An 11,474-nucleotide genomic window follows, 5' to 3' on the forward strand; every position below is an offset into this window, starting at 1 on the left:
TTACAAGTTGCATAAGCTTCTTATATATATATATATATATATTCATCCACCCTTAAAACATTCACATATAATTCATGCACAACTAGATTGATTCTACTTAAATCATTTGCCACATTATTTGATTTCTCGCTTTTATTCTTAATAACAAATTTAAAATTTTGAAGAAACTCAATCCATTTAACTTGTCTTTGAATCATTTTTTTTCTGGCTATTGGTATACTATAAAGCATGGTTATCAATATAAAGGATAAACTATTTTGGCATGAGGTAATTTCTCCATTCCTTTAATGCTTGTGTGATGGCATATAACTCCATATCATATGAAGAATATTTGTGTTTGGTTTCATTGAATTTTTCACCAAATTAGGCAACTTGTCTTCCTTCTTGACTTAGAAAAACTCCAATTGGAGTTCCATTGACATCAATCTTAATCTAAAAACGTTTTTTAAAATTTGGTAGTGATAGGATAGGTTGTTCTGTGACTTTTTTATTAAAAAACTCAAATATATTATTAGTAATATATTTCCAATAAAATGTTGATTACTTTCTTTGATAGTTTCCATAATTTGAGCACAAATCCTACAAAACGTTTTGATGAATTTTCTATAGAAACTTTCCAAACCATGGGAGCTTCTTACCTCATAAATACTTATTTTGGTAGGCCATTGAATACGGCCTTGATCTTCTCCTGATCCATCTTCAAACCATCCTTTGACACTGCAAAACAAAAGTACAATAATCATGTCTTCATGAAGCTATATTTCTTCAAGTTAACTAGTAACTTCTCTTGTTTTAATTTCCTCAACACCATTCTAACATGCCTTAGATGTTTTTCTTTTATATGTCTATAAATTAGGATATCATCAAGATAAACAATAACAAATTTCCCAATGAATTCTTTGAATATATCATTCATCAACCTCATAAAGGTACTAGGATCATTGGTAATACCGAAAGGAATTACCAACCATCCATATAACCCATGATTATTTTTAAATGTTGTTTTCCATTCATCACCTTCTCTAAAATATGAAACATTGCTTAAACAATCTATTATACCATCAATGTCAGGTAACAAAAATCTGTACCTGATTGTAATTTTTTTAATTGCTTAGGAATCCATACATATTCTCCATCCACCATCCTTCATTAGAGTTAGTACTATCAAAACAACACATGGGCTTAAGCTTTCTCGAATGAGACCCTTATCCAATAATTTATGTACTTGATTCTTAATCTCCTCATTATCATGTGGAGTCATTTAATAAACTTCTCTATTTGGAAGGTTGGATCCTAGAGTCAACTTTGAGATGGTTAATGCTTCTTATAGGAGTCAATCTATCTAGTAAGTCATCCACTACAATATCAAGAAATGCATTCAACATATTTTTTATTTCTTCCAAAAAATTATTCAAATGTGTGCTTGTGAGGACTACCTTTAGCTTATCGATCAAAGCAACGTTTGCCTCCTCATGTTTGATTTCTTACAAAAACTCCTTGCCGCCAAGTAGAAATACTTTACGATTATTCACCTCTGATACACTTTCACATTTTATTGGATATTTTTTTTTTTTCATGATCCTTATCAAAAGTATATGTATTATTCCTTCCATCATGTATTTCTTTTTTGTCATATTTCCAGGGCCTTCCTAATAGCACAAGACATATGTACATAAGCATAACCTCACAAAACACTTTATCCTTGTAGTGTCCTATATAAAGTTCTACTTCACATTGCTTATTAACTAGAATCTAATGTCCCTTATGCAATTGTGATACTTTGTAGGGAGTGGGATGTATGGCTTTATTTAATTTTAACTTTTCTACCAATTTTTGTGGTTACAAGATTATCAACACTCCTTCTATATATAGTAACATTACGATATTTTTCCTTTGATTTAAAAATAATTATGAAGAATGTTTTTATTTGTCCGGGTTCCTTACTTCCTTAGCAAATTTCAATAAAGTTATTTTCATCACTAAATATTCTCCAATTTTAGTTGCATTCTCATGTATAGAGGATTTTATACTTTTTGTATTAGTTTGTGTAATACATGTGCTTCCATGACTAGAATACATTTCTTGACATTCATTAGATTTATGACCAATTGTGTTACATGTATATCTCTAACTACAAAATTCCTTGCCCTACCTCCTTCATATGGCCTTTGTCCTCTTAAATCTCCTCCTATTGATGATGATACTAGATGATAGGAAATGTTTCCTCTTGATGATGATGTTGGTTGATAGGAACTATTTCCTCTTGATGATGATGTTGGTTGATAGGAACTGCAACTTTCTTATCTTTGGTAGGGAAATTTTTTACTTGATTGTCCTTTGTTTCTTACTATATTTTGTTCTCTTCCTCTCTAACTTTTCTTCCTTTCCCATGTCTCTTCTATATTAAGGGTTATTTGGTAGGCTTCTTTAATATTTCTTCGAGAAAAAATATTTAACTCATCTTATATTTCAAATCTTAATCCATTAATATATTTAGCTAGATCTTTAGGCTCTTCTTCCATATGATTATATCTTATACTAAACCTATAAAATTATTCTATATATTCATTTATAGACATAATTTTTTGTTTAAAATTATGCATTTGTCTAAAAATATTTAGCTGATAGTCTCAAGGCATAAATTTACCTTTTAATTTTTCCACCGTTCTTTCCCAACTAGTAAATATTATTTTTTACTTTATTTACTCACTCTTCTTACACATTGTCCCACCATAATGCAACATGTCCCTTCAGTCTGGTTACTACAAATTTCACCTTCTTATCTTTGGCCACATTTTCATAGTCAAAGTATTCATATATAACACTGATCTAGTTGATTAACTCTTAAGCAGTTATGCTTCCATCGTACATGGGAACATCCATCTTCGGTCTGGTACTTAGATTGGTGATCATAATTCTTATTTTTTCTTCTAGATTCACTAGTTCAGCTTCCAATTCTTCTTCCTCAGTGACCTCTTCTTTTTTAATATCACCTGTATCAACATCTCATCTTTGACTGATCTCTATACAATCGAGCCTTGTTCGTATAGTTAGTACTTCTTATAAATCTTGGTTTGTAGCTAGCCTTCCTTGTTCTATCATTGCTTCTCTAGCTCCTCGAGCTATATATTCCATCTTTGTTCAACTTATAATCAATTCCTTTAAATAAATTAATCCTTTTATTTTTAAATCTTTAAATCTTAAATGATTTACAATATTCCTTCCTTTTCTCTCTCTCTCTTTTTCTTTTTGAGAGGAAGTTATTATAACCAACAAAAGTTTAGGAATACTTTGAATGACCTGCGGTAGAACTCCCTGAGAGGAAAATTGAAATTTGTACGTGTTATATAGATCAATATTATACAATGTTTCAATATGCCATAAGGGTTATAGTCCACCAATTGCGAACAACTCTAAATGTTCATATATAAAATGTCAGTAGATAGTAGAAATCTCTAGACAGAGATAAGAAATATTACAAAACCACAACAAGGTTAAAGGAATCTAAATAGAAAACCATAAATTCATTTTTCTTTTTTCTTAATAATGAAGAAAACTATCTTGAATTGGAGAGAAGAATGACATGATACCTTTAATAATTGTACTTCTTTTGGAATCTAGGATTCCCTTGTTAGTGTCTAATGTCACATTCCACAAGATATCACCTCTATCCACATGTTTCTCTTCTCGATGGTGTTGGTATATGGATTTCTATATACAAGCAAAAAGAGAAAATGAAAGCTTTAGAAGGGAAAGTTATCTTTGTGTGTTATGTCTTCGATCTACAATTTGGTCAATACACTATTATTTGGCATGCATAGATTAGTCAACGTCAACTCATTCAGAATCAATGAAATCATAAAGTGACACACCATTCCACATGCAACACCTCTTTCACAACTCTCTCAATGTTCTTTTGGGAACTCACATCCACGATCTCTTCTCCACAACAAACTCCTAAGTATAATCCTTCAAGGCATACCACACTCAAGTCACATTCTTTATAATGATCAATCAACTTATATTCACAACCCTTGCTTTGATACCAAGATGATGGTGTAGAAATAAAACTCATACAAAAATTGAACAAGACACAAAACAAAAAAACATAGACTTTAATCTCAAATAGTAATTTGAAACCTTACTACTTGCTTCAAAAACTAAGCTACATCCCTTTTTATATTTGGAGAAGAAGACTATGGAATTCATGAGAGAAATCTTGAGGAATTTGAGATTAAGTTTCTCCAATTTAGAAATTTCTTGACTACAAATATTTTTAGGATTTTCTAGAGGGATGACTTTTTTATTCTTTACATGATTCCAAGATTTTCTAGAAAAACTATATTTTTTCAAAAGTAGACTTAGAAATGACAAAGAATATGCCCCTGCATCACTATGTCACCCATACTAAAAGGAAAAAATGAGTATACATATTTGATTAGTTTTAATTAAAGGTATTATCAACTTTATAGAGAGAGATAAAATAATTATAAATAATAAAAAAAATCTTACATTTTTAGTTTTGAGTGTAAGGAAGTTGTATAATTTGTATAATTTCTAAAATTATTTCAATATAGTACTTAAATAAACTATTTAAATATCTATGAAAACTAATTTATTTGAATACTTTGTGTGTGTGTCTATTAATTATAATAGAATATTTCAATGTTCAAGGAAAATGAATAATTGAAAGTAAAAAAAAAAAAAAAAAAACAATTTCTTCCAAATTTAAATATTTGTAATTCATTTAATTCTTAATATGAAAGTAATATATGGAATTTAAAAAATATTATGAACAAAAAAATTCAATATAAATCATAAGTAAAATATCTCAATATGCAGGGTTAAGTAATATCAACATATATTTCCCCGATGGGGGTGACGAAAATAAAGTGCATTGGGATTGATGTGGGTGCTCGCCTCCCCATTGCTCTAGTCATCACTTAATGAGGGTAGTGTGGCACTCGCTCACCATGTAGGCATGTGCATAGGGAATTGATTTGGTTGATTTAAAAATGGTGTTCGACATTTAGACTTTGTTCAATCTAGGAGAGGAAGGGTTTGTAGTTCCCTTTCAATGATTCGAGGTGTATCGAAGAGTGCATGGGATGCATTGTAATGAGTGGCAAGTCTATCTACATAGTGTAGAATTCTAATTTGCAGAGCAAACAACCTGAGACCAACTTCTTGTTGAGAGAGTGCACACACATTCTGGTAGATGGGTTGGTGCAAGAAGGTGACAAGCTGAGCTTGTGGTTGGGTGTTTGGGACCCTAGAATTCACATTCCTTAGGAGGGTTTGACCAGCGAGGGACAATAAATTAGCTTGCAATATATTGCTATCAATTCATATGCTCATCATCCAGACACGTATGTGGCTTTATTTGCTTGATGCAAGGTATGGGCCTTTAATTTCTCCTTTGAATTGTTATTTTCTATTAACAAGCTTCCTAGGAGCATTAGTCACTCTATAAAACCCTGATTCTTCTTTGGAAATGATAATTGTGCTTCGTCTTATTTCACTAGCCAACTTTTTGATCCTCTTAGGCTTAAGTGTTGGTTCGTAGTGTCCTCCTAGAGGGGTATGAGGAATCTTTATTGTTTGGTAGTCTATTTTCAAAGTTGGGTTATGTGTCACTTTGGCATTGTTACTTCTAGTGAGATGCAAAGAACCTCTTTTAACAGTTTTGCCTAGGTTGGCTACCCAGGGTCACGTCACCTCGGCTGGTGTATATGTCTTGTTGGACTCATGAGATTGGTATGTGGAGGTGTTTGTGTTCCCTTTGTTGTGGGTATAGGGAATTCCAATTACCTTAGGAGGTGGTACAACTAGGAGTACTCTCCCTCAGGTGGTTGCAACTTCGTGTGATTTTCTATTGCTACGTGTAGGCGGGGAGTCATTGCAGTTGACATTCACCTTTGAAAGTGTGCTTGGAAGCCAAGGTCATCATGTTGCGGCAACGTGGTCAAGTGAGGAGAGGGATGGGGGACCAAGATCAACATTGCAGGCAACATTTGGGAGACCCCAACCTTGGGGAGGTAGTGGAACCTCATTCTCCCTATCCACCTGGTGGTGAACCTCAACCCCCTTCTCCCGAGTCCATTCGTCATCATTTATGTTACATTACTTATATCTTGGAGTAGCTTAATAGGGACTTTGATGATAACCATAACGAAATTATTAGTGGTATGAATGGGCTTCAGGATAATTATTGTCAGTTGCATGATAGATTAGTTGTTTTTCAAAGGGGACAAACGTGGATCCAAGATAAGTTAGACCTCCTTGAAGGCAGAATTACACAAAAGGAATCTCACGTACAATGTGACTACAACCCTCCACCATTGAGTGGCTCAGAGCCCGACCATCTTGCTTTTGTTACTTGTCTAGATGTTTGAATAAATGTTGGTTGTATTTTGATTTTGTCTACTTTCTGGTACTATCTTCTTGTCAAGTTCCAGATTCTAAGGTTTTTTAGGCAATTAACATAATGTGTGGGGATATATCTATTGATAGTAAATCTGGTAAGATTGAGGCTAGTAGACTTTTGAGATTTTGTAACCAAATATGTTATCTTTTTTATTAATTGAACCATTTGAATTACGAAATAAAATATGTTAACGTGAATTTAAAAACTTATTAATAAAAAAGAAAAGAAAAATAACATGGACAATATAATTCACAAATAAAATATTTCAATGCTCATGTTAACTAAAATATTTTAATGTCAACTATGTATATATTATATACAGTTCGGAAAAAACTATGTATAAATTATATAAAGCAATCGAAAAAAAGAAATATAGTTAAAACATTTCAAGTAGTGAGAGTATTTTACATTTTGTCCCCTTTTCAAATAAATATTTTGTGTCAATTTTATTTGAAATCTAACAAATATTTGATGGAATTGTAAATTTAAGTTTTGGAGTGTACCCAATCCAAATGCTAATGGAAATTTTCAAGGAATTGAGTTCATTTATGCATTAAAAAATGCAATTTAAGTCTAGATGCATAGTAACCAACAGTGCCAAGGGATCAAATCTTTCAAAGTGCAACCATTTTCAATATTTTACATTCTAAAATAGGTTTGAACCTCAATAGAGATTTGATTCCTCTTAGCACTTGGTAGATCCATGGTTAAGATGAATGTATATTGATATTTAAATCAAGTCCACTAAAATCATATGAGCTAGATTTTGGGCTCAATCGAGAAGAAATGAAATTGAGAAAAAGACATGTCATGGATTTACCACTATGACATGAAATTCAAGCATGTGCATTGCAAGAATAATGTGCTTGAAAAAAAAAAAGTGTTAGATGCATAGGGACATGTCTCTATATTTGCAAATCTAAGTGGTCTTTCTCGTTGAAATCCCATTTTTGGTAATTTAGTACAAAATTGCAATAAAATCTAACAACCTATATTTTAAATTAATATTTTTCATCTTAAAAAGTTTAGAAAGGAAATATAAACATTAAACCAAACAATCAAAATAACTTATAAATCATATAGTAGACAAAAACAATTATAAAAGATTTCTTTTTGTCTAAATACATAAAACTTATTAAAGTATATAAGAAAAGACATTATTCATTTAACATATTATCTATTCTATCTCATTCCATCATCATCACCATCACCATCCCCATCCCCACCTTCCTCATTAAACTCATAAAAATGAAAACGGAAATGCCAATATATTTTTCATTCTTCCACCCTATTATATCACTATCACCATTCCGAACGTAACTCATCCCCACCCTAACTCTAGCTCAAGCTTATGAAAATGGAAATGAAAATTTCAATATATTTTTCATTATTCCATCCCATTCTATCACTTAACTCATCCCCACCCTAACTCTAGCTCAAGCTTATGAAAATGGAAATGAAAATTTCAATATATTTTTCATTATTCCATCCCATTCTATCACTAGCACCAACCCCTTCCTAGCTCACGAAAATGGAAATGAAAAATTCAATATGTTCCTAGCTCAAGCTCATGAGAATGAAAATGAGAATGTCAATATATTTTTCATTATTCCATCGCATTGTATCACTACCACCAACCCCATCCTATCACTATCACCAACCCCTTCCTAGCTCACGAAAATGGAAATGAAAAAGTCAATATGTTCCTAGCTCAAGCTCATGAGAATGAAAATGAGAATGTCAATATATTTTTCATTATTCCATCGCATTGTATCACTACCACCAACCCCATCCTAGCTCACGAAAATGGAAATGAAAAAGTCAATAGGTTTGGAAATAAAAAAGTCAATAATATGTTTTTCATTAAAATAGTTTATAATGGCTTATAAAGATAAGATAAAAAGTCAAAATACTTTATATTGAAATAGTTTATAGACTCCAAAAAAACAATATACTTGATATTGAAATAGTTTATAAAGTCAAAGTAATTGCTGGAGACAAGGCGGCCTATTTGATCCTTCTACTCTCTAACTCCTTTAACCTATCCTAAATACTGATCAACCACCTTTTCTCCAACTCCTTTAGCCTATCCCAATTTCCTAGAGTTACACTAATGCAAACAATATTTGTAAAATGTATTTTGATCAACCTCGTCGTCTGGTCTCATATTAACAAAAAGCGATCATCTAATAAATTCCCACAAAGCTATGGACGAATAAAACATGCCATACAAACTTGTAGGCAAATGCGCACAAGATGAATAGAAATGCCCAAAGATGAGGCGGAAGGCCAACATTACAAAATATTTTAAAAAATAGATGTTCGAGAAAGATGAAAACATGACGGAAGAGAAGCTTGGAGGACAATAAAAGATTGTGTTACTAGGCTGTAATTTGCATGCCACTCTAGGTCAACCCCGTAGGTGGCAAGGATATATATATATATATATATATATTAGAGTGTCGTACTGTGATGTGCAGACGGAAGACATGATAAGTTTGAACAGGCATCAATTTTCAACAGTGGATTCGACGATATTGTGGAATTCATGTTCATCATAATCTTATGAATCAAAACGAAGAAGTTGCACATGGCCCTAAAAATTGGTCAAAATGAAAACGGTTTTAAATTCGGAATCGTGGGATCATGGCAAATGGCAAACATAACTTGTGTTGAAACTGCGAACATATCACCTCTGCGATCATGGCAAACACCTATCCCCGTGACAATTGACTTTTGTGCTTTCACTAATAACATTAAAATATACTAACTATTAGAGAGAAAATCGATAAAATATCAAACCAATTTTGATCGCTGGCAGATTCATGCCGCTTGGAAACCGATAATTAATTTATTGTCCGATGCATTGTCTGTATCAAATAATAATATAAAGTTCATGAAAAACAATCAACCGTCGATGTTGCGTCAATATTAAGAATCTGAACAAATACGTACCGCTGATTTCGTATGACAGAAGTTTCCAGCCCCACAGATCCATTAATAATGACAGCGGACCCACACGGCAATGGTAGACTTGTTATATATTTGTGTGCTTCCACATTCTATACAGCTCATGCTCTAATCCCATGTCATATTTTGCTTGGTTGATACACCAATTGATATAATAGTGAGCGTCTTCATCTGAAAGTTGCTCACCATTCTCACTATTGGTGTTCGTCATAAGAAATAGAGGAGATATTCTTCATTGGTGTTCGTCGTAAGAAATAGAGGAGATATTCTTCAGCGCTGCAATGACGTCGAAGCATTTGATTATAATGGCACTTACAATCGTGAATTCTCTCCTGCTTCTGCCATTTTTACGACCTACATTGGCCCAAAACAGTCTGCAGATAGGATTCTACAATGCCAAATGTTCGCAAGCAGAATCAATCGTGCGGGGAGTAATCACAAGTCACTTTGCTACCGACAAATCCCTTCCTGCTGCCCTCCTGCGCATGCATTTTCATGACTGTTTTGTAAAGGTAAGCTTACAGTTCTCTACTCTCATTTAAATTCAAGGTGTATAAATTCAGTGGCTGTGCTGATCCGTGGAATTGATATGTCATGTTGAAGGGCTGCGATGGATCAATTCTGATAGATACCGTGGGCAATAACGTATCGGAGAAAGAAGCAGGCCCCAACCAGACTGTGAGAGGATTTGAGATCATCGATGAAGCAAAAGCCAAGCTGGAAAGTGCATGCCCTGGCGTTGTGTCTTGTGCTGATATAGTTGCACTTGCAACCAGAGACGCCGTATTCCTGGTATATTCCACGAAGAATTAAGTTGCTAACTTAATTAGGTTTAGGTTAAATAGTTCAGAAGAATATTTTTTATCATTCCTATCGAATTTCAATTTGAATAAATAATATGCTATTTCTCTCTTTCTGCTACTATTCTTCACCAATTCTGACATTTTTTACTTGACTGACAAAGACTGTTAACATGATTGACAGGCAGGAGGGCCTCAATACAATCTACCAACGGGAAGAAGAGATGGAAGGGTATCTTCAATAAACAACGTAAATTTACCCGGTCCTAGCTTCCAAGTTTCGCAGGCAGCTGCAGCATTCGCAAATAAGGGTCTCACACTCCAAGATATGGTCATTCTGTTGGGTACGTATTATTAATTATACTACATATTTAATAAACATAATCCGCTCGTTTAGTTTACTTGACAAAACAATGGAGTGAAGTGGACTTTTTGTTCTGGTTCCAATTTCAGGGGCGCATACCGTTGGGGTGGCGCATTGCAGTTTCTTCAGCGACAGACTGTACAGTTTCCAAGGAAGCGGGGCGGCGGATCCTTCCATGGATCCAAAATTAGTGGCGACCTTGAAGAATATTTGCCCATCTCCGACCTCGTCGTCAACACAGGACCCCACTGTATTCCTGGACCAAAACACTTCGTTTGCTTTTGACAACAGCTACTACCAACAACTTCAATTAAAGCACGGAATTCTGCAAATAGATCAGGAGCTTACTTCTGCGGGATCAACAAAGGGTATCGTAACGAACCTGGCCTCTAATGGAATTACATTTAGTAAGAGCTTCGCTGCTGCCATAATTAAAATGGGAAACATCGGAGTATTAACGGGTAAGAAAGGAGAAATTAGAACAAATTGCAGAGTTGTGAATCCAGTATCTTGATAAGGGAGGAAGACCTCCAGCTCCAAATTGTAATGGGAGATGAATGCTTCATCTCCGCAATAAACACGAGACGCCCTAACAAAGAATACCCGCCATTTCAAATCGTTGTAAAACAGATTCACATTTAAAATAAATGGAAAGCACCCAATATTGTTTGTTATTCCTGAATATTGCTATTACGAGAAGATGCATATACCGAACTTTGTCACAGTCGATTTTAAATTGTATGGTGAAACTGGATATATCTTCCTGATCAATGACAGATGAGTCTCCCTGTTTGGCTCTGAGAGGCGTGTCAGTTACGTAAGCCGAGTCAACAACTTTAAGGTCAATCATTACGCACACTCTATATGGGTTCTTGATCCACGCCGCATTGCAGAGTTTTATGTCCGTTTATTT

General features: G+C 33.8%; 1 protein-coding gene across 1 annotated transcript; it reads left to right on the forward strand.

Annotated features, from left to right (window-relative positions):
* The first annotated feature begins 9,702 nt into the window (after positions 1-9,702).
* LOC149252622 (peroxidase 57-like) lies at positions 9,703-11,075 on the forward strand. The gene is made up of 4 exons (XM_089454212.1): positions 9,703-9,909; positions 10,001-10,189; positions 10,382-10,541; positions 10,651-11,075. The coding sequence occupies exons 1-4, from the start codon at positions 9,703-9,705 to the stop codon at positions 11,073-11,075; spliced, it is 981 nt and encodes a 326-aa protein (XP_089310338.1).
* Positions 11,076-11,474: the final 399 nt, after the last annotated feature.

This window comes from Pinus tabuliformis, chromosome 7 (genome assembly GCF_031772625.1).
Source record: "Pinus tabuliformis cultivar Carrire ecotype Pingquan chromosome 7, CPIR1, whole genome shotgun sequence".
Lineage (NCBI taxonomy): Eukaryota > Viridiplantae > Streptophyta > Pinopsida > Pinales > Pinaceae > Pinus > Pinus tabuliformis.